Source organism: Phyllosticta capitalensis, assembly GCF_038381095.1.
Source record: "Phyllosticta capitalensis strain CBS 128856 chromosome Unknown BKA78scaffold_4, whole genome shotgun sequence".
Taxonomy (NCBI): domain Eukaryota; kingdom Fungi; phylum Ascomycota; class Dothideomycetes; order Botryosphaeriales; family Phyllostictaceae; genus Phyllosticta; species Phyllosticta capitalensis.
Genome location: NW_027117442.1, coordinates 2,713,021 through 2,735,113, shown reverse-complemented (window position 1 = coordinate 2,735,113; position 22,093 = coordinate 2,713,021). Strand labels below are relative to the sequence as shown.

At 55.7% G+C, this 22,093-nt stretch overlaps 8 protein-coding genes across 8 annotated transcripts; 5 read left to right on the top strand and 3 right to left on the bottom strand.

The window, feature by feature from the left end:
- The first annotated feature begins 2,289 nt into the window (after positions 1-2,289).
- Positions 2,290-3,057, top strand: BKA78DRAFT_126315 (uncharacterized protein). Its single transcript, XM_066882519.1, has one exon. It carries the CDS (start codon positions 2,427-2,429, stop codon positions 2,853-2,855), a length of 429 nt encoding a protein of 142 aa, XP_066745923.1. The 5' UTR covers positions 2,290-2,426; the 3' UTR covers positions 2,856-3,057.
- BKA78DRAFT_126316 (uncharacterized protein) lies at positions 3,058-3,908 on the top strand. Its single transcript, XM_066882520.1, has one exon. The coding sequence runs from the start codon at positions 3,259-3,261 to the stop codon at positions 3,766-3,768; it is 510 nt and encodes a 169-aa protein (XP_066745922.1). The 5' UTR covers positions 3,058-3,258; the 3' UTR covers positions 3,769-3,908.
- Positions 3,909-5,294: 1,386 nt separating this feature from the next.
- On the bottom strand, positions 5,295-6,312 carry BKA78DRAFT_352324 (uncharacterized protein; the record flags this gene model as incomplete). The annotated part of the gene is made up of 2 exons (XM_066891335.1): positions 5,295-6,227; positions 6,274-6,312. 2 exons carry the CDS (start codon positions 6,310-6,312, stop codon positions 5,295-5,297), a joined length of 972 nt encoding a protein of 323 aa, XP_066745921.1.
- Positions 6,313-6,426: 114 nt separating this feature from the next.
- BKA78DRAFT_126306 (uncharacterized protein) lies at positions 6,427-7,314 on the bottom strand. The gene has a single exon (XM_066882518.1). The coding sequence runs from the start codon at positions 7,079-7,081 to the stop codon at positions 6,617-6,619; it is 465 nt and encodes a 154-aa protein (XP_066745920.1). The 5' UTR covers positions 7,082-7,314; the 3' UTR covers positions 6,427-6,616.
- Positions 7,315-10,021: 2,707 nt separating this feature from the next.
- On the top strand, positions 10,022-12,198 carry BKA78DRAFT_126252 (uncharacterized protein). Its single transcript, XM_066882517.1, has 6 exons — positions 10,022-10,307; positions 10,452-11,007; positions 11,171-11,218; positions 11,417-11,479; positions 11,615-11,698; positions 12,041-12,198. The coding sequence occupies exons 1-6, from the start codon at positions 10,303-10,305 to the stop codon at positions 12,083-12,085; spliced, it is 801 nt and encodes a 266-aa protein (XP_066745919.1). The 5' UTR covers positions 10,022-10,302; the 3' UTR covers positions 12,086-12,198.
- Positions 12,199-15,598: 3,400 nt separating this feature from the next.
- Positions 15,599-16,376, top strand: BKA78DRAFT_250390 (uncharacterized protein; the record flags this gene model as incomplete). Its single annotated transcript, XM_066884566.1, has 2 exons — positions 15,599-15,994; positions 16,125-16,376. The coding sequence occupies 2 exons, from the start codon at positions 15,599-15,601 to the stop codon at positions 16,374-16,376; spliced, it is 648 nt and encodes a 215-aa protein (XP_066745918.1).
- Positions 16,377-16,517: 141 nt separating this feature from the next.
- BKA78DRAFT_126224 (uncharacterized protein) lies at positions 16,518-17,500 on the bottom strand. The gene has a single exon (XM_066882516.1). It carries the CDS (start codon positions 17,214-17,216, stop codon positions 16,701-16,703), a length of 516 nt encoding a protein of 171 aa, XP_066745917.1. The 5' UTR covers positions 17,217-17,500; the 3' UTR covers positions 16,518-16,700.
- A 692-nt stretch (positions 17,501-18,192) lies between these two features.
- BKA78DRAFT_126213 (uncharacterized protein) lies at positions 18,193-18,963 on the top strand. The gene has a single exon (XM_066882515.1). The coding sequence runs from the start codon at positions 18,316-18,318 to the stop codon at positions 18,859-18,861; it is 546 nt and encodes a 181-aa protein (XP_066745916.1). The 5' UTR covers positions 18,193-18,315; the 3' UTR covers positions 18,862-18,963.
- The last annotated feature ends 3,130 nt before the right edge of the window (positions 18,964-22,093 follow it).

Genomic DNA, 22,093 nt, shown 5'->3' with positions numbered 1-22,093 from the left:
TCTCAGGGTCTGGACGTATGGCGAGCGGCTCAATGCGAGCAGCAGGGTAAGCAGTGCGCTGATTGGGTGGGGTGGGCGGATACGGGTGTGTAGTGTGGCGAGTTCAAGGCCAAGCAAGGCATGGACGACGTTCGACGATGGCATGAATGATGAGATGAGCACTAGCAGGCGCAGCGAATCGGGTCGAGGTTCTGTTCGAGGGGTTGCGTCGATGAAAGGGGAAGGTACCTGGCCTTGTCCAAGTACCGCCGGGAATGAGAGAGCTGGGTTGGATTGGGTTGGTGTGGGCTGGCTCTTGTCCCCCGGATGGGCCCGGCAGAGTAAAACACTTGCTTCGCCAAACGCCTGTGATTATGGCAAGGCCCGACGACTGGACAGTTGGCGAGCGGCGCTCAAATCTTGCTTGGAACCCGGTTATTGCGTGCTGGACAAGGGACGCGCGAGCCGAGGAGGCTCAAAAGCTTGTTTGAACGAGAAGGGGGTCGTTGTCTTCACTTTGCAAGTTTGGCATCCTCTGGAGGAGTCGGCTTCAGCGACTTCAGGATCAGTGACCCCCTTGGTCACGACCTGCGAGCCGGACATGTCCCGTCCTTCGGATCTCGCTTTTAGTCGTCGACGTCATTCCAACGGTCACGACGCTCGAGCAGTAGTGGGAGATGTGTGCCGCCACTCGAGACACGGCGAAAAGAGCAAAACGTGGGCTGCCGTTTGGCACTTGGGATCCTCTCCCAAGACTTGGCAGCAGTAGTTCCAAAGGCAGAGTTTGACGGTTGAGCCGTCATGAGAGAAAGCAAGGCCTCAGATCCGGACATGCAAATCACGACAGATCAATCAAAGGCTCGTCGTTTCGCCCAGCTGGCGATCAGCGTCTTTATGCGGCGTCTGAGTGGTCCAGCTTGCCGCGCTGGCGCTCCGCTCCAAACACTTGGCAGCAGCAGTGAGATGCTTGTTACTGCGGAAGCTGTGTCGGCGGTGTGGTAGTAGGCTACGTAATGTGGTGTAGGTGGGAGGCGGGCCAAGCGAGACAGCTCTTGCACCAGCGGCGGGAAGCAGTTCGACTAGATGCTCGATACGGAACCCGCGTTTCCACTGCAGAGACTCTAAACGCTTGGCGGTGCTAGTGGGGGACGAGTTGGTCGTGTCTGAAGTCCCGTCGGCTGTTTGGTCTCAAAGCGTCGTCGGGGTTGCGTCCTCTTTTCGCCGATTCTCGGGCCTCAGGAGGCAGGCTAGTCGCATACAGTGTCCATGAAGAGACAAGATTGGCGGTCGGGGAGGCAAGATGCCGCTGTTTTAGTGCGCGCGGACAAAAGAGCCTGCTCTCAGAGCCGTTTGCATAGGGCTGGTTTGTTCTGGAAAAGTTCGTCGAGGGCATCTTGAATCTTCACAGGGGGCGAGTCACCCCTGGATGCGGATGAGGTGACTGCCGCAACGCCCCTAGACTGAGCTCAATTTCGACCATACGCGTCGAGGGAAACTCAGTTGACCAATCTTGCCAAGGCCAATCTTTCAAGTGGAGAGATCCAAAGACAATGTCCCGAGCTGGATGACATTGCTCATCCAAGATTTTTCCATCTCCCACTTCCCCAGCCACTGTTCAACAGTCAGTCGAATCCGTGAGATCAGAGCCCGCCCACCTGCACCAGCCTCACTCTACGTTCCACCACACATTCTCCCGCAGGAATTCCAAAATCCCAAGCCTGCGACCTCATCCCAAAGAGATCGTTCAACCATCTCTCCGCGAAACGTCAGTTTACTCTGCATATCGTTGCTGCAGGTGTCATATTCCATACAAAGACTTCGAAACCTCTTGGCCTCTCTCCCATGCCTCCCAGTGCCTAAAAGGCCAAGTATCAGCCAAGTGACCGACCCACCGGCGACGGGATGATTCCTTCTTTTTTTGCGTGCCTCGCGACTGGTCGCTTTGCTGCCAGCCTATGACTGCGAGACTATTACTCAGGAGGACAGGACCGAGACTGACACGCAGCAATCAACGAAACTGCTGCTGAGGCTCATTTCATCTCTCTCTCGTTTGGGGAGGCCCGAGCCAAGACCTGCAAGTGACGGAGGGAGCTCACGACTGAAACTGCAAAGTCCTCGTGCGAGCGGCTCCAAACCTTTTTCTCTTGTCTCTGTGTGAGACCTTGCGTCTTCGCGAAGCATTCCAAGGAGGAGCCAAGATGCAGTGTGCCGATGGGAGTTGACGGCTTTTGCTGAATTGTGTGGCACTTGCGTGGCTGGCGACGGGTATACCCGACTCTGGGTCGGTCACTTCTTCGCCTTGGGGCTCTGCTCACATGGCGCTGGGAAAACGAAATCACACCAAGCTCTGCCAAGTTGCCATTGCTGCTCGTCATCGACGGGACAAGCAAATAAGCAAAGCAAACAGAAGACGGTGGGTGTGTTGACGAGAACATACCAAGAAAGTGATGCATCTTTGCGCGTGCACACGTCGAGTCCCCAACCAACCCGTTCCTAGCTGGCCACGAAATCATCAACACAACACATCAATGCCTCTCGTACACACCTGCCACCAGTCCAGCCCCCTCGTTGGCCCATCTCTGTCGTACTCCTCGCCCTCGGATTGGTCGCAAAGCATTGGTAATCAAGTTTTGCCATCAGTTCCATTCGCAAAACTCGCACCACCCTCCCCACCCACTGCGTCCAAACTTGGCACCCCTCAAAGGAGCAAACCTCACTTGCGTCACTTGCATTCCCAGCCTCCCCCATTTCCTCTCCTGTGTCACTCACTGCACTCGCTCGGCCAAGCTTCCTCGATCAAAACGTCGCAAGTGTGTGCAGCAGCTGCACAAGGCCACGTGCTCATCTGGTTTGGGAGGATGGAAAAGGTGACGTGATATGTAGTGGGCCGTTGGAGTTGCCTCAGCAAAGAAGGCAGGAGGAGCGGAGGAGCGAGGGATGGAGGGAGGATTCGACAGGCAGGAAGAGCGTGAGGCAGGTGAAGCGAACACGTGGGGATGTCGTCAGAGTCAAGCAGAAGTGAGGTGTGGAGGTGCACAAGTGCGGGGGGCAGGGGCGTCGGTCGTCTTGTTTGATGCGCGCGCAAGACGGATAGCCAGCAGGCGGGTAGCCATGGGGGAAGGGGTCCCAGGAGGTGCGTAAGAAGATGCAACTACTCGACTTGTCTGTGGGGTGCGTCGTGGGTTGCGAAGGGAGACAGACGCAGGACCGAGGGAGCGAAGCTGCTGCTGCTGTACGTATGGATGTATGTAGGGAGGGAGGGATCTTCCGTACCGTTGGATGCATGCATGGGGTCAGAAGTTTATATCGACCCACTCGTACACACTTTACTTACGTACTCAGTCGAGACGTTTGATGTGCTTGCTTGCTTGCTTGCCACGTACATATGCCCACGCGCAAAGCAGCTGGAGCGGAGCCCGCCGTTATGCTGCAGGCAGCGTGGACGGCGGGTTGGCTGTAGCCCACTACTGTCTATTGAGCAAACAGCATCAACCAACCATGCGAGTCATTCTTTCAGCTCAGCACCTCCACGACAAAAGAAAGGTCGGCTCGCGCTGGAAGCTTTCCGCTGACACTGACGTGACAATCCAGCCCGTCTGCCGGGACGCCCTCAGGGACTGTCTGACTGGAGGTTGTTGCGCGCGCGGCCAACGAGATCGTAAGAACAAGGTACAATCAGTCAACCTTGATCCTCGCGCATGCGCCGCCGCCGCCGTCGGCGGCGGCATGCCTTGCGCGAGCGCGCGCGCGACACCAACGCGAATTACTCCCCCAGAACCAAAGCAGTAGGTCCACTCGCTCTGCTTCTCCCACGCTTCCACGTTTCAGCGCGACGGCGCTCGTGCGACGCCTCTGCCTCCCCTCTCCGAGCCATTGCGTTCCCATCCTCGCCAATCTTGCACAACTCCGACCCGCCGACAGACCAACCATGGCCCAATTTGGCTGGCGACTTGCTACTAACGCCAGGTTGGGGTTGGCCGGGACCAGAGCGCGGCCGCTAGCAGGGGTTGTGTTAAGGTAGCGGAAAGCGGGCAGCGCAGGGTGGGAGGAAGTTGGAAACTGCGGGCGCTAAGGTGCTAGTGGACGAGCTGCCAAGAGTTGGTTGGAGCTTGGCGAGGGTTTGGTCTTGCTACTTGTCGGCGTGGGAGAGAGTGGACGAAGAATATGCGGTGAGATAAGAGAGGGGCGGAATAGAGGACTCCGTGGTAGTCGTATTCGCGTTTGGTGGGATATAGAGCGAGCGAGGAGCTGAATGCTTTGCTGGAAGAAGCCGTACAACCAACGGCATTCAGCCAGACCCTTCAAAGTTGCCCTCCAAGCTCTCCAGAAAAGCTTGTCTCGACTTGAGATGCTTGAATCTCGAAAAGTCTTGGCCAAGCTTTCCGTCATGATGCTTTGGACGTGCCAGTGGGCCTCGCATGTCCGATGGGAAGAGGCCGTTGCGTTTAGCTTCGACACGCTGCACGTCCCGCTGACTATCTGGCTGTCGTGACTGGTTCGCTCGCCCAGGTGGCCGTTTTGGTTCACGGGGTGGCTGGCTTGGCGTCTGCGTCAAAGGAACGAACGAAGGATGAGAGCAGCTAGCGCAACGACTCGACTTAAAACGGAGCGTGGCTGGCGGATCGTTTCATGACGCACAACTCCGGCCGACCATGCAAGTCATGCCGTACATGGCCACAGAGACAGGCCGATGTGGGTGCTGAGGGATTGTTGACGTTGTCAGATGTCGTGATGGCGGGACAGCGTGGGAGACCGGCATGCCGACTAGCTGACCATCAACGACTGCCAAGGCCGTCGGCTGTGGTGACCGTCTCTCAAACCGCTGATGATGTACCCGGATGAGTATGGGAGATTCGTCGACCGCCTCGTTCATGCGTCACATCTGATCCCATCTCTTTGGTACTGCGTTCCGACCCCAATCTCTAATTTTTCCTAAGCTCCTCAGGCAGGTGAAGCGAAGATCGAATGATCCTCTCAATGCCGCATCCCAGTCACCCGTCTTTCCCAGATTTCTTGATTGTGCGCTCATCTTCGGAACCAAAAATCGTGATTCGTAAGTAGAATTGACCGCCCGATGGCGTATGACCACAATGCTGTAGAAGAATTATACAAGGTGGAAATTAAGCCCAAGCGAGCGGCGAGAAGCCATAGAAGAGAACCATCTCCAACTGCTGCTTAATGAATGTCAAGGACAAGCAAGGGTCCTCCGAACGCAAGACCTGTATCCAACTCCTGAAACCCCTTTGTGACTGAATCGGCAAAGAGCAAGCCTTCCTTTGCACCAAAAAACGCCCTTTCCCAATCTCTTTCTCCCATTACCGGGGATTCCTGTCTTCCGTAAGCAGCGCCGCAACTGGCACGCTTTGCTCGCTCAGTGTCCGCTCAAGAGGTCTTCGATCTGCACTATTCACCGAAGCCCATCTTGCTGGAGCTGGTGGTGCATGCAGTTGTCTTCCTGACTCCATCGGGCTCACTCCTTCAGCTTCTGGGGGTGTAGGCGGTCTTGGGACGTGGATTCCCATACCAACGTTGGGTACGAGAGGGCTTTTCATTCCACCGCGTTTCCAAATGTCCTCAAGTTGCGCAGCAGACACATCAGGGCCGTAATCCGCCGCAATGGTGGCCCAGAAAGCCGAGCGGTGTGCTTCGTATATTGAGCGTAGGCGAGCGGTGTCAATGGGTCCAACTGAAGACATGGGGCTGTGCGAACGCGAATCCGAAAGTCTCGAGTCCATGCTCAGAGAGCTTGGGTTCGACATGCGCATCGGCTGCATGCCAGCAGGAGCGAAGCCGTGATGATGGAAGGGGTATCCGGGTCTAGGATTTCCCACGCTAGTGTCAACGCGGAGAGCAGCTCGGGGTTCTGGAGATTGTTGAGGAGTGATAAGCCGTGGGTGCAGACGAGGCAATATTATCTTTTGCTGCTGGGCAGGTGACATGTCCACATGGGTTGGATGCATCGGACTTTGCCTAGTCATTGGGGTTTGTTGTCTTGGGGGCGTGATGTTCTGAGGCTCCTCAACCAAGTCGTTGGGAAGGGAGAATTGCGAGCGAGGAGAGTTGTCGGCGGTGGAGCCCATGGAGACGCCAGTGCCGGAGGAAGAGATAGAGGCGTTTCGTTTTCGGCGGTGCGAACCATGGCTCAGTTGGTGAAAGTGAAGACGGCAAGCCAATTCAGTCTTTTTTAAATGCTGTGCAATATGCTTGTAAGGCATCTTTTGCATGCGTGTCTGAAGAAGATAGGTTTCCTGCGACATGTTAGCCAAGATCAAGATGGTCCCTGGCTTCACTGACCTCCTCTTCAGACCATGACCTGTTACCTCCAGTTGACATCTTGCGGGATCTCAACAGGGAGGGGTTTTCCAGTTCATTGAAAGATGCTATGGAGGGATTTCTGCGGTGATGCGCCATCTGTTCAGGTCGGTAAGGTCCAGGAGGTGTCTTGGGAGAGTATCAATTGGCCAGCAATGTACTTCGATGAACCCAACCAGTGGGTTTGTAACGAGTGCGAGTGTAGTTGGAGCGGAATCCTCAACCGACAGAGGGACAGTATGACTTTAGTCGTTTTGGAGAGGAGAGAGATTGGCAAAGGCGGGTGCATATATAACTATACAGTCTCGGCGCCGGACCAAGCAAGCTAAGATTGTTCTGACGGCCGGTTCAAGAGCGTCCTAGGCGCATCATGATTGGAGAGAAGACTTGATGTAGGTTGAGTTTCCAAAACAGCCATGCGGCCAGGAGCTGCAACAAAACCAAGGATTTGCAAACCTCGGGATCGGCGCGCATTCGACCAAGCTGTGTCTCTCGCACTTCCGCTTCGAGTAGTGCGGCTGGGGGTCCCGGCAGTAGGGCGAGGCGGTTGAATACTAGGCTGGGGGGCATCCTGGGAAGCGCGGGCAGTCAAGCGTGGGCAAGCTGAAGCACGGGCGCATGAGGGTGTCGCTGTTCTGAGGAGGGCTGGAGGCAGTTTCCAAACGGTTAGAGCCTCCGTATCCGCACTTGATGCGAATGAACCAGTTGCGGACCCTTGACGATGAACAAGCCTTGATGCGCCGGGCGCTAGCAGAATGGAGAAACAGGTGTGCAGCCAAAATATAACCATATCTGAAATCTTACACCTACCTTACCTTGGAAGCCTGGCCGCATTGCGGGCCGCGCTGTCTGTGCTGTCTCTTTTTTAACCCCAGGCAGGTCATTGTCGCTGGGCCAAGGTGAAGTGCAGCGCGGTCTCTACATCTGGGGTGAGACGGAACAGGCGCAAAAGCAACGTGCGTGCCAAAAGTTTAACGGGAACTGAAGCGAAGAAGCGTCGGAAAAGAACAAGTCGTGTCTCGACCGATGGCATTGCACCCGACGACCTTCGACGTGCTTTGGTTCAGATGGAATAGTAGGCAGACAATCCCCTTGTCCGCTCCTTCGACGGCGTGAGGTCGACCTTCTTGGCAGCGACGAGGCTCAAACGTACGTGTGGCACCACGGCCGTCTCAAGGGTCCGCGAAAGGTGTGGCGGCAGGAAACAGGACGTCAAATGTCACCAAGAATGGCCATCCCGATTGCTGACAACGAATGCTAGATACCAGGCGCTGTTTGCCGCTGCGGCGAAAGGCGAGAGAGGCATTGGTCAGCATTGCCATGGCGAAGACGTCGGCGTGTTTGGTCGACATGTGAAGGGTCAGATGCGGTGACGCAGTAGCCAATCGATGGGCGTGCTTTTTGGACGAGGCTGGAGAGCATGATGATGCCGTGATGATGAGCGACGGGAGGCGACATGGCGTGGAGGAGAGGTAGGAGGAGAGAAGTTGCAGCACGAGCTACGGTAGAGTGTGGGGGAGCGGCCACTACTTTTTCTTCCGACTCCGAACAACCAACACCACAACAACCCTCTCCCGTCGTCACCTTGGTCGCAATTTGCTACACAATACGCCCGCCCTCCCAAATCATTGCTTCTTCTCTCCGTTCCGTTCGTAGGGCTGTTCTCTGACCTCAGCGACCCGAGGCCGCACAACCTCAGCCAGCCTGTCGCGCTGCATGAAGAATCTCACGGCTCGGCGACGCCCGCGCCTGCGCCTGCGGCTTTGGCGGGAGCGCGTGACGACGACAAGTTTGGCCTGCATGCTCTCTCTCTCGTGAGCGAGAGTACGAGCGTCGTCGCTGCAACAACGCCCGCCGTCCTATCGCTTGCACCGTCAAAGGCCACGGGCCCAATCCCCAGCCGCCACCACCCTCCAAGAGCTACCCCGCACGCCCACCCCTCACAATCCAAAACCACACATCCCAAGACGTCGGCGTACGGTATCGTCTACCTCGTTTTCCCAGCTTCCGTCAGGCAAAATCCCGTGTCTCCGTTACTGCTGCTGTCCGGTAGAAACATCAGCAGGAAACGGCGCCCCGGCACCCTGGGAACATGATGAACAAGCCACGACGGACGACCAGGACCAGAGAGCAGTTGAGCGCCACCCTTTGGCACGGTTCCGATCCAGTCAGTACTCGTCTGCCGGACGGGATACGGAACCAGAGGGAAACAATCTGCCTGTGTCTGTTTCTGCCCACAACACATGTTCCTCGTTTCCCCTCCCTTCTCACAGAGTCTCCGCACCGTCCGCTCAATTACACTTAGACCCTCCCCATGTTCATTCTTTACGCCCAGCGAGTGGTAGGCCTTGCTCGCCGGCCATGCTTATGCGCCGGCGCACCGCTCGCGTGCGTGGCTAGCCGGAATCCGCGTGCCCCAAGGCAAGACCCGTGCTTGGGCAAAGCGACCAGATTGCACAGCAGGTAGGAACAAATCCACTGGCGGCAGGTTTTGTATCATGTCCCGCCAGCATCAACTCTGTATACGAGTTCGGTCCGGCGCCCAGAGACAACAACCTGAGGCATGAGTTATGGCACCAGAAACAGCAGAGGTAGTCCGAACACGAAACGCGCCTCTCTCAATGATGAATGATATGGTCTATGAATGCGGAAGGGGCCTAAACATGGCTTGTCATGTTTGGCTTGCGTGCCCTGTCCAACTGTCGCCAGCCCCCGGTCTTCAGGTCAGAGGGGAAGAGAGCAATGAGGCCTACTCGCCTTACCCTTGCTCGCAAAAATGCAACTGGCTGCGCGTACAGGCTTGGATCATCGCGTGCGCACCCGCTGCTGCTTGCTGCTGATGATTGTTCTCGGCGACTTCTGCTCACTACATACCTGCCTCTGGCCTTGTCGCTCTGTGTCGCGCGCGTCTCTTTTCGAATCTTCCAAATTTTCGACACTCCCCTTTGCCTGACTCTTCTCCTCTTCCTCCTCCAACTTGCTCCTGGCCATTACTTCGTCTTCGAGATCCCTCGGCCCCCTTGTCGCGCAAGAAGCAATCGAAAAGAAATGCGTCAGTGATCGACCGCTTTTCCAAGATCACCACCACTTGGTCCATCACCGCCGGCAGCACTACCAACGCTACCAACAACGCTACCAACGACAACCACAGATAGTCAAGGTCGCGAATCCGCCTAGCGTTGTCGCTGTTGGTCTCGGCGACGCCATCTTCTACCGTCACTGGCCAGAAAGAATACCTCCCGCTACCTTAACCGCCAGTAGCCGTCGTTTTTGCCAGTGCAATTACCCTGTCGGTCACGTTTCTCGACCAGACGCCGGATACTGCAGCAGCTTCCCTTGTCCCTTCCCCTCCTTTGACTTGCTGACACTGTACGTTTTGCGCAATCAACGCAACCAAACATCCTTATCCCCGCTACCATCTCAACCTGCTGCAGCTGTGCAGTCGACATGTTGGTGTTTTGACCAGGAAGACACACTTCGAAAGTACCCTGTCCTGCGAACGACCAGACGGCCAAGAAAAGAGCCGCAGTTGAGGAAAGTTGCAAGGCTGAATCAGCTCGCCACAAGTCGCAAGCGATAGCGACCTTCCGGTGCCGGACGTTGACGACTATCACGACTTGCTGGATTGAAAAAGACAACCATCCTGCCGCGCGCGCCGCCAACAGACAGTCGATCACTGCCGACGTCTAGTTGTTTCTTCCTCGGTTGGGTGTTTCAAAACAGAACAAAGTCAAAAACGACGACAACGGTCCCGACCAAGCATATTTAAAATCCACTCCTCAACCGCAGCCGGCCCGCTCCGTTAATTACGGTACCGAAGGCTATCAGGGAAAAGATTTGGCCGTGCGCAGTATGAGCTTTGAGAGCTAACAAGGTGCCGCTTCAAGACAGTCGCAGCCCCATTGTGAGAGCGTTTATAAGAGCACAAAACGAAGATTTTTCCAGAAAAGGGAGCAAGTGCAATCAAACTGTCGACAAGAGACTAAACAGACCGAGACGACTCCAGCGATCATGTCGTGAGTACTTTCCGGCCTACAATTCTTCAGCCATGACTCGAGATGAATCTACCTACGACACTTTACCTCTCGCTACAAGCATACACGTACTATACTGTACCTTTGCCTTGGTCTCCAATAGGTCTAACTTTGCTTGCCTTATAGGTCGTCATCTTCCAAGCGCAACCTCAAACCAACACCCCTCTCCGCCTCCCCTTCACAGCTCACCGTCTCTGGCGACTCCTTTAGCGCGCCTGGGCCCGGTGCCTTTACTCCTTCTCAGCAAGCTGCCGCAGCAGCAGGAGCAGGGAGTACGACGGCACCCGCTGTAGCCGACCCTTTCGCCGGCACCGCGTATGCTCAACAGCCCATGGCTGTCGGATCAACGACAGGCGGGTCACCAACAAACCCACGAAAACGACGCGCGTCCGGAGCAACAGCTGGTGCAACGCCGCAGCTCGCGCCGAACATGGCGACGATTGCGCCGGCGAGCGTGACGGCGACAGGGGCAGGAACGGCCGCGTATACGGATCCGGCGGGAGCAGGAGGAGGAGGAGGGGACCCGACGATGTTGGCAGAAGGAGGCGCAGTGGCGGGCGCTGGGGCGGTACAGCCGCCGCCGCCGAAAAAGGGGAGGACGAATACGCCGTGGACGGCGGCCGAGGAGCAGCGGCTGAAGATTATGAGGGACGCGGGAAACAGCTGGAGTGAGATTGCAAAGGTAAGGCGGACCCGTCCACTTTGTGTGAGGGGAGACGTAGGATGAAGGCGAATCTGGACAAAAGAAGGGGGACAGATGCGGGCTTTTGAAGGGGGTGAAGGACGTGAACAAAATGACGTATCAATTTTTTACGTGGTCACGACTGACGGCTGCGCGCGTATAGACCTTTCCCACCCGGACCGAGGGCAGCGTGAAAAAGCACTGGTACAAGGTACGTTGCCCCCAATCTCTCGTTCGCGGGGAATTCGCTCGTCACCTTCCATTTCCTCTCGATTCACACTTCCCCGGCGGTCCAGGCAGCTGAGCAAGTCTCGGACACAATCACACATACACATACACACAGACTATGGAATGGCTGCTGGCCCTTCTTCGCGCAACGTTACTGACCTGTGTCTCTGTCACGCTGTAGGACATGCACTATGCCGAGTTCGCCGAAGACGAGGTGAGTCCCCATCACCAGCATCATATGAGTGTGCGTCGGCCACCCGCCTGCCCGTCCGTCCGCCCGCCGGACAATTGCATGAACTGCTGTTTGTGAGACTGTGGCGGGAGACAAGAGCTCGGCTGATCAAAAGGGCGGGTCTTTCCTCTGCCCGTGTGTGTACAGAGCGCCGCATTGCTCGCTGCTATCAAAGAATACGAAGCCAGCAAGTGGAAAGTCATTGGGGCCAAGGTCGGCAAACCAGCAAAGGTGGGTAAAGATTTCCTCTTCAATCACTCAAGATGCCCCCCTCTGCGGCAGGGAGAGCTCGGTCGTGTCTGCGATCACTTGGGCAGACTTTTCTCTCTTTTTGACTTCTTGTTCAACGCGTGTCAGACCAGCCCGTGCTGTTGTAGAACCGTTGTGACCTTGGGCCAGCAATGGTCGAGGTGTTCCCAGTCGGGGTGAGATAAGCAACGGTGGCGTTGTTGAAGAAACACAACACTATGCCCAAGGCGGTGCTGCAACCTGCGCGATTATTACCGCATCGAGTCTTGCGCCTCCTTTTGATAGTTTGGAGGCGAGCAACAAGAATGCTGACTTGATCTTTAGGCCTGCGAACAGTATGCCAAAGAGCACTTTGGTGGCAAGTATTGAGGCCAGGCTGGTATTTGGCAAACGGCAATCATTGAGCATCCTTTTCTTTTTATCTTTCATCATCACATATGGCACGCATTGGCTTTATTTTGCAGAGCAGCCTGGGCGAGTATAGTATGATGATACCAGAGGTCATTCTTCTAATTGAACGGCACCAACGCACGCACGCACGCACAGCGAGTCGGAAGTGATGGCGAGAGGTGCAGGATTCTGCATCTAGTAGGGAATGGCGAGGGAACACAAAAATCTTGCTGCTGTTAGTTCGCTTCTTTTGATCTCAAGTCTCAACCCCGTCCTTTTGGCTTGTCTTCCATCATTCCCCTTTGCTTCTTGCACTTTCTGCAGCCACCCACCGTCCCTGCCTAGTCTAGTCCTCGATGACCAGGCTGGCGGGCGTCGAAACGGTGTCGTGGTGCCTCAAGCGCAGCAGCGACGCTGGTCGCCTGACGTCTCTACGGCAGTCAGAAAATGTTTTGAATGTTCAGTATCCAGTGCGCAGTGTTGCAAGCCTACCTATACGAGCCATCCTCGACACGTTCGTCCCCTCCCCATGCCGCGCAGCAAAGCTACGCGAGATGGCAAATAAGATTTCAGCGACCTTGTTACATTACCAAGCTGTCGGGGCTGGAGTCCCTGGGCCGTGGCGCGAGACATGGGTCAAGATGGGGAAACTTGGCCTTGGCAGCTGGTCCATTTTAGACATGCCAAATTGGAACCCGCCGTCTCTGGTTTAGTCTTCCAAAGAAGCGGCTGGGACGTTCAGGGGACGACAGTAAGCATCTAGAGAAAGACTCGAGGGGGGCAGGGCATGGGGACACGGGCGAATCACGTCCCCAGGCAACAAAGGCTATTCAGTTGTGATGGATGCAAGCCGTACTTGGCTCTCTCCCTCTCTCTCCGGCAGAGGGCGCGCCCAGAATGTCAACTGCCGGAGGCGGAGGGGTGGTTTGGGAATCCCGAAACTAGAAATGCGAGCGTGACGAGGCCATCGGGAAGTGAGGATGTTCGAGCTGGAGGGATGCTGCAAAGTCTGATGTTCCGCGCGGTTGCTGGTTTGGGTGGGTTTTGAGGCTCGGTTGCAGTACCGACAAGCACCGCCGTGGTCAAGGGGCTGAAGCGACATGAGCGGCAAACGGAAAAGCAGGCTGTCTTGTTCCGCGTGCAAAACTTTGCTGCTGGTCGCGCCCATCAGCTTGGATAAGCACCTGAAGCTGTGCAGTAGAGAGTCATGGCGTGGACGGCCCGCAAGACACGGGAAGGGAGGGCATTTGTCAATTGACCCTTGTAAAGCAAGCTGATCGGGATAACGGTTCGCGAATGTTATGTTGCTGACAACGGATTATGGCATCTGACTGGATGATTTTTGAGAGTTGGGTGTAGGAGCGATGATGGTGGTCGGCGACGATGGTTTGGAGGATGATCCATGTCGCTAGCGCCTCACGTGCGCACCTTTCTTGGACGACTACCAAACAGTCGCTTTGACCTTTTCTTACTCGGTCCACTTCACTCTGCGCCGTACTCCTGTCGCCCACCCTGACCGACGTCTTCGACCTCTGAATCCGGTGTGGTCATGGCGCTCGACTTACGCCCGCAGCATGCTCTCACCAGCGCGCCAGCCTGTCCTTTTGCGCCCCCGAGCTGACGTTGTGGCCGGGCATCCACCATCACCACCATGACCGATTCATCGCATCTGCCACCACTGCATCAGCTCGGAGCTCCATCTTGGCCGAATTCTCCATGTGGTCGCCTCTGCTCTTGGACACCCGGTCTACAACTTGTCGTTCGGACGCCTCGATTGATAGCAAAGATTTCGTCGTCTCTGGCAGGTCGCTCCACCACCAGGAGCGTCGGCGGTGATCTTCACAGGGCCTCTACGCTGCCATGTCCAGTATAGACCGGGGCGTCGCATATAGTGCGGCCTGAAACGGCTTTCGTTTGGGTGACTTGACCCTCGCCTCCGCGACCCTTTGCGTCAGTGAGAGGCAATGGCCCGCACACCGGCCAAGAAAGTCCACACTTGGACTCCCACCTCATCGTCTGCGGTCCCGTGCCGCTGCTGCGGTGCAAGATGGCCTGCGTACCCAACGTTAGGTTTGTCGCAGCCAGCCCGCAAGCCTCGTCCGTCCGAGCTTGGAATTTGCCGCGCTCAAAGTTGTTTCCTACGCCCTGTTTCTGAGACCGATGCGATGTGCTATGAGCTGTAAGCCACCCGCACCCCGGCATGGCCCGCTGCCGGTAACGGTTTCTTCGCCTCCTATTTGATGATGAGACTCCTCCTCCCTCAATGCGACATGCGGCGTGGTCGAGGAAAAAGTGCAATGCTGCAGCCGTTCCAGAAAATTGCAGCAAGTCGTCCGCCACGGTGGCTCTGCTCTCGCTGGCACAGTAGCCTAGTGGTGTTCTCGGTGCCTTTCTTCTTGTACGCCCAGCCACTCATACCACGACGCGGGCCTGCCGCATTGCAACATGGCCAGTCTGCCATGGCTCAGAGGATCAGAACTGGGCCATGGCGGATCCTGGCAAATGATCACCACAGCATCTGTTCGCAGCGGACTGCGTAGATGGTCCAGCCCGGCCCAGCGCGCGCGCGCGCTCGCGACACTTTTCAGGAACCAAGGCCGTCCGCGCCTGCTCGAGCAGCGTGTACCCTTTGTGTCCGTGTCGTGATCGCACAGGGCTGCGGCTTGGACGTGGAGAACAGCGGTTTTCGATGCCACTTTTTCCCTTGGTCACTGTGCTCCTGGACCGTCCACCTGCGCCACTGCTATGATAAAACGCATACCGCGCTCTCGACCACTGACGCAAAAGACTATTCCTCATCGCTCCGATAGCTGCCCTGTTATTGCTCCGCGGGAGCAAGACCCTTGCCTGCTGACTGTTCGTCTGCTATGCTATAGCAAAACGCGAAAGGGAACCCCAAACACGTGCGATACACCACGAACACTGCCCACCACGGCTACTACGCCTCCCCTCACCCCAGGCCCCGAGCCTCAAACCGGGAAATTCCAGCAGACTCTGGCTCAGGTCTTACACGGGCAGCCTGCCAGAGCTAATCCGCTCTGGCAGTCCCCATGCATTTTTGCAACGCTGGCGAAATCCTATCGAGACTTCTCCCTCGAGTACACCGTGCACGAAAACCCGGGAGAAGATGGCCAATCCTCAAACGTCGAAATTCCGCATGGCCTCCATCACTATGGCATGTCCCAGAATGCTCAAAACCCCTTTCTGCCTCCGGACCACGCGACGACCGCCCACCAGGCGCTCCAACATCACCATGGCCATCAGCATCACAACACACTGGTCCACCTTACCACCTCGCCCGAGAACCACACCAACCTCTACCCGACCTTTCCAATCCGCCAGATGGCTCAACAGCACCAGCCGCAGACTCCCTACGTCTCCCCGACCCAGGCATACCCATATCCGCCGCGAGGCCGAAAACGGAGTCCTCCCAGGGAAGAACTCCACTTGGACCTCCAATATGGTTTACATAGCCCCGAGGAACCTGTTACAATGACACCGCACAATCAGCATGCTCCATTCTATTCGGCACCACCACACCCGGCACAACCACAGCTACAAACACATCATCACCACCGACTACCGAATCAAGGACCGCCCCACAAACTGCACCGCGGCGTTTTTGGAGAATTGTCACCCCCGTCCACCTCTCACGGCCCCCCTAGTGTGGTTGGTCAAGAGGGGATGCCACCACCTGCTCCACGACCACGCGGGCCGAAGCTCAAGTTCACACCCGAAGATGACCAGCTTCTCGTGGATCTGAAGGAAAAGAAAAACTTGACGTGGAAGCAAATAGCCGAGTTTTTCCCAGGTCGGAGCTCCGGCACATTGCAAGTGCGATATTGCACGAAGCTCAAGGCCAAGACAACCGTCTGGACGGACGATATGGTACGAGGACCCTTTGAAATGCTTGTCCGGACGTTGTGATGCTAGTCTGAGGCGATTTGCGTCTTGACGGGCACCTGAAACGTACCTTTTTCTGGATTTGTAGATTACTGATGCTGACATTTGCACCAAGATTCAAAAACTGCGCAACGCAATGCAAGAGTACGACAACGACAAGTGGCGCATCATCTCCTCCAAGGTCGGTAGTGGATTTTCGCCGGCCGCATGCCGGGACAAGGCCGCCGAACTAGCTGGAGAAGTACCTACTGCTGAGGATGAATTGGAATCAATCACGCAAGATGCAGATGAAACCGGGCCTGCGACCTTTGGGCAGGAAGTCATTGGCTTGGCCAGCTCGAGCGACCAACCGGTGACTTTTCAATGAGTCCCGGCGGCGCGTCGTCTCAGAGTTCTTTTCATCTTTTCACAAGTCCTAGACCATTTTGCCAAATTACCCATTTAACCTGGCTGTAAATATTTTTTCGGATTTTTTCTCTCTTCCTTCCCTTGTGTTTTCTAAATCCTTTCCGATCCGCGTCCTCCCGCTCTTCCCTTTCGCTTTTGAAAACTCCAAACCTCGTGTTCTGGGGATTATCCCTTACGACGATACCCTTTACCAAAACAATGGCAGGGCACCAGGGGGGCGTCATTTTATCTCTTTTGGCGAACCGTAAATAGGCTGCTGAGAGTGGCTGCGCAGAAAGAGCCCCTAGGCAGAAGTGCCCCTAAACGAAGAACTCGCATCGTTATAGGTTTCAACCCTTTCGCATCGACGTAGACGAGGAAGTAGATTTCCTGGCTTCTTTCCTTTTTTTTCCCTCCTCATTGATGATCCCCATTTGGGCGGTTGCCTGCCAATCAGCGCCTTTATTTTTGTTTTCCGATTCGCTGTTCGCAAACTTGTACGCCCGTAAACCTGGCTCCTTGACGCCGGTGCGTTTCTCCTTTTCGCTTCGCTACAACGCAAGTGCAACGCGAACGCGGCTTCGCTTGCAAAATGTTTAAACCCATCTTTTTCTTCGGTCCGGTCCGAGCATCCATCGACCTTGTCAACTGCTCGGATGCGGTCGCACGAGGAAGGAACCGCACGAGCAAGGATACAGGCTATTTGTTTCGCTGGCGCGGCTCTCTCGCTTGCTTGCCTGCCTGGGTAATGATGCATGCTCGCTCTGCTCTGGTTGGCACGCAATGCATACATGCACATCAGCAGAAACAACGGCTGCATCTTTTCAGAAGCTGCGGTCCCCTGAACATCACAGGCTATTCAGTAATTCTCTACATCTTTAATCCTAATCTTTATTCACAGCTTTTCGAGTACACACTTTTGCTGCAAGTGTGATGGAGGCTCAAGTCCTCATCATCCAACATCCGGAGCTGGACATGGCGCTGCGTTAACCTCTAGCTCAGAGTTCATCAGCAATGTAAAAGCGAAACGTGCGAGTGCGAACGCTCCTGCATACTGCGTGGATATAGACAACCCTGTTTCCAAGTCATCGACTACGAAGGGCGGATAAATGCTCCGTTGGACTTCTCTCCCGCCTCGATTCTTTTTGGGCTTAGGAACAAGACTCTAGCTGTTTTCACAAGCCGAACAAGAAATAGAAACTCGCATTTTCGGACAACGACCAAATCCGCTCGCTACTGGACCGACCGTTCCCCTGCTACGCGCCACTTCTGCCGCACTGGGACTCCCGTTTCCCAAAACGAAAACGAGAAGGCCATGGGCCACGTTCACGCAGTGTAGACACGCACACCCCACTCAGAAACCGACCTGAGGAGTCCATTTCGGACGATCAGGCAAGTGTGGGGGCCTCTTGGGCGTCACCAAGGGACGCAGAAACGGGGCAGTTGATGGCCCTTTGGCACACGTATGTCGCCCGCCGCCGCGACACAAGACAAGGGAAGAAACAAGATGGCAGCATGTGTGACAGCCCTGTCACGTTGAACGCCTTCTTGCTGGTCCAATGGTGGACTGGGTATTTTCGGCTTGATCCTGCAGGAGCAGTTGGGTTGGCGCGGACTTGCTTGTTGGTTTTGGCATCTGGCACCAGACGCCATTGCATTTTGAGAGCCGGCATGCTTTTAACTGGAAGTTTTGCCTACGTGCAGTACAATTGGCCTGAGAAATTCATCCCCAGTGGACGTCGAAAGAAAAGGCCAACGTGCGGCGCAACTGCTTGATCAGTCCCAGCACGTTTCATTGCGGGCGTTTGAATTCTCCCCGTCTCCAAGCAGAAACAGACTTTTGAAGGCCTGCTACCCACCCTCTTTCAGCAGCAGCCATTCGAATCCTCGCCACGTGCCACAACCATCGACACCCACCCATGGCATTGTTGCTCCCTCCCTCCATTCCCGAGAGTGGGACATTCACAAACCCACCTCTTCTCCCAACCACCACCACGACGCGCGTGATTCTGACGTCTCTGATCGGCCACCCGTTCACACACCAAGAAGCACTCAGTTCGTCCCCCGTCACCGCTCCCTCGATTCGAGAGTCACATAGCCCCTGCTTGGCCCGTGCTGCTGCATCGCTTGCACCGACGCTTTCGGCCATGTACAGAGGCGAAGTCGACCGGTCGGCGCTTTTGGGGATTGTCTGTTCGCCCTCTGCGTTTGCAAATCGGGTTCGGGAAGCTGATGGCCGCTCTTCCGTCCACCCACCGGTGAGCGGACGTGGTTGGGGAGGCAAGCCGGTTGACGGTCTAAGCGGGGAGAAGACGTCTCTGCTTGCGGATGCTGATTGTGCCTGCGAGGTGGAACGGCAGAATCACCCGAGTCGGTCGGTGCCGTTGATCTTTGGAATCTGGCGTCTGAGAGTTTCAATTATCCAGTGTCGGCGAGCGGCTACGAGAGAACAGCTTCATGGATGACTGGGGTTTGTTTGGAGCAGCAGGCCAGATGGCTCGCCTGATGATTGGTCCCCTCGTCGCCTGTCTGCCTGCCTGGGGCTCCGCTCCTCGCCTCACTGATGCCTGCCTGCAGCGAGCCAGCAACGCAGATAGTAGGTGGTCTGAAGAAAACCCACCGTCCAGTCCGTTGGGATCGACGGAAGCGCCTCGCCCTGCCCTTCCCGTCACGCCGAGAGTCGGTCGTCCTGAAAAAGTGCGAGTCGATTGGCCCTTCTCGAAGTGTCTGTTGTGACGTATAGCAGGGGCGAGGTATAGAGCTTGCAACCGGGAAAGAGCGGGCCTGCGGGCTTGCCCGGTGGAGCCGCTTGCTGCATGCAGTCTGTCGCAGCTGCGCTTTTGGCATGTTGACACAATGTGACACTCGGGACACCGTGGTCGCTGAGAGAGAGCTCACGAGTGGATTGATTGGAAAGTGTCATGGCATGGTGTGGCACACAGAGTGAAGATGATGAATGGTCATTGAAGCTGCCAGACGTACAGTACAGGCGGGCCCGTCACCATAGCAGACGGGTTATCGCAGTAGTGTCGTACATAGGCACTTGGGCTGCAAACACTCGTCGTCCTTGTCCTTTGCATGGCCTGTTAAAGTGATCACTGTTGTGAGGGGGCAGGTGCTACAGGCTGAATTGGACTTGTCCAGCGAGCGCCGCCTCCTCCCCTTTTTCCCGCACTGATAATTGACCATCTTAATGGACCCTGGAATCTGCCTCAAGACAAATCTTCAACCTTCCGCTATTAAAGCTAGGAACATCTCGTCCCTGGAAGCAAGCCAAAGCCCTGAAGTCCATTCAACAACACCAGCACAGCCATTTTTCTCACATCAAACCCAAAGCAATCGCTTACCAAAGTGATGACCCAATCACCTCATCTTCCTGTCCGAAGCACCCAGCGCGTTGACGGCTCGACGTCCTCGGCCCTGGAAATTTCCCCCGCGGACTGGCGAGACGACCCGCCCTCGCCCCGCCGCCGTCCGTCCTGCCTCACCGCGCAGCCCTTGAAACAGACGTTGTCGAAATGACATGTCGGCTTGGTGGGTTGACTGGAGCACCCGCGGACGACCTGTCAGTCTCGTCTGTCAGCCACGTCGACTTAGGCGCATCGGCCCGGCCGCCGCCGTGCATGTGCATATGCCTTGATTTGACGTCGAGCAGAACGTTGTTGATGCTGTTGTATGCGCTTTTGGTCTTTCTCGCGAGAATGACGTATCGAGAGAGGATATCTTGCGATTTTCTCGTTGACTGGGACTTGAGTTTGAAACTTTTTCTGGGGACTGTGGCACATGCAACGACAGTGTCCAAGGACTGATGTTTCCAAGGTATTTTTCAGGCCTTTATGTTGACGAGGATACTTTCGTTATCTCCAAATCTTGCCTGGAGCCGGTGGGTGCTTCCTCTTCCCTCCTACCGCGCGACACCACGACGTCATCACGCACTGCCTCATCAGGAAGGAAAGACCTCGCAACCTTAAACATCGCACGCAGGCACACGCAGGCCATTTTGGGGAGCTCCTGGTGCCAGAGGTCCAATGTTTAGTTTATAATTTGCAAGAGCGCGGTCAGTTTCCATAGTCCTCTGCCTTGTACATTGTATAGTACTGTTAGCGTACTTGGTAAGACTGAGTCGTCTCTACGGACTAAGGGTGCAGTAGAGTGAGATAAAACCGAGGCGGAGGATAGGTGTTCGAACTTCACGGTTCCCACCAGAGACCCCCCAAAAGCCTGAGTTTGGTCCCCACTTCGGTGGGTGATGTTTTGCCTCTTTGTCTGATCTTTCCTTTTGCCTGTCCTCTACCGCTACGCGTCGCTCATTTATTTTCGCCGCTTGTGTGCCTACTAGTCAAGGCGCTCGCTCTGGAAGTCTCCAGGCAAAGCAGAACTGGTTGAGCCGTCGCTCCCGCCGGCAGCGCGCATTCACCTCCTGACTTCTACTTTTGCTTGCCACGATCTTTTGTGACGAGCCTCTTCTGCTGAGAGGCTTTGCTGTCTTGCCCTCTCTTTCTCTCACACGGCCTTCATCGCTTCGCTCCGCTCTTTTGTTCATGCTACTCATGTGCCCGACTGTCGAGCCTAAGTCATTCTGGAGGTCGCCAGGCACAGCAGAGCTTAGTTGGGCCTTGAGACTCTTTTGCCTGCCCTCCACCAGTATGCGTCGCTCTCTTGGTTTTTCTATTTGTGCACTGGAGGTCGCTGATCAAAGGAGGAGTTGGTTTGGCCTTGAGGCTTTTGCCGGCAGCATGCATTCACCCTCTGACCTCGGCTTCCGCCTGCCACGACCCTTTGCGATGAGCGTCTTCTGTGTAGCACTACAGTGGGTTACGAAAGAAACGCTAATGTAGGCTTCTATACAGCTGAGGTAGACTGGGGAACTAGGGAGCATTCAAGCCGCTATTACCTGGGAGATGGAGAAAATCTACTTTCTTAAAAGATGGTTGTAAGGAGTCATCAAGGGCTTGCGTACGATGACATGCGACGACGCCCTGCGATAGCTGCCTTGGATGGTTTCCAGAGAGCAACCGCAACTTCCAGTTCTGGCGCGCAGTGGGGCGGCGCCAGTTGCAGCATTCGTTGCCTACCCGCCTACGCACTCTTCGCTCCTTCCATTCCCAAACAACAAACAATCTTGAAAGCGCACCACGCTTCGAACCCAATCTTCACCTTTCATCCATTATTTTCGCATCCATCTCCACTCCTTTCTCCCGGCACCACCGATCCAGCATTCGCCATGCCAACCAGCAAAGGCATGTCACCTCGAGACTCTAAATCGACAAAACGCAAGCATGCGCCTGGCTCTCTCTGCTCATTCCCGCAAGAGATTCTCGACACGATCTTCAGCTACCTCCCGACGACTGAAACCAAACATCTGCGCCTCGTCGCCAAAGTCTTTCACCCAGCAGCCAATGCGGTGCTCTTCAGGGAAACCAAGTTTGTGCTGCCGGATGATATAATGGAGGTGATTGAAATGGGCGAGAATGCCGCGATTGCGAAGTACATCAAGACCTTGACCCTATCTGAGACGGCGACATTTCCGAGCTTGCCGCCGCTGGAGGAGTGCATGTCAATGATCAAGGGAGGTATGCATTCTGAAGCTCTAGAGGGTCGACGAAGAAATCAAGATGCTGCTACCGCAAGTAATTACAAATAGACTGACTCGTTTCTATAGGTCGCCCCTGGTCAACCGACGAGCTCCGGGCTTCT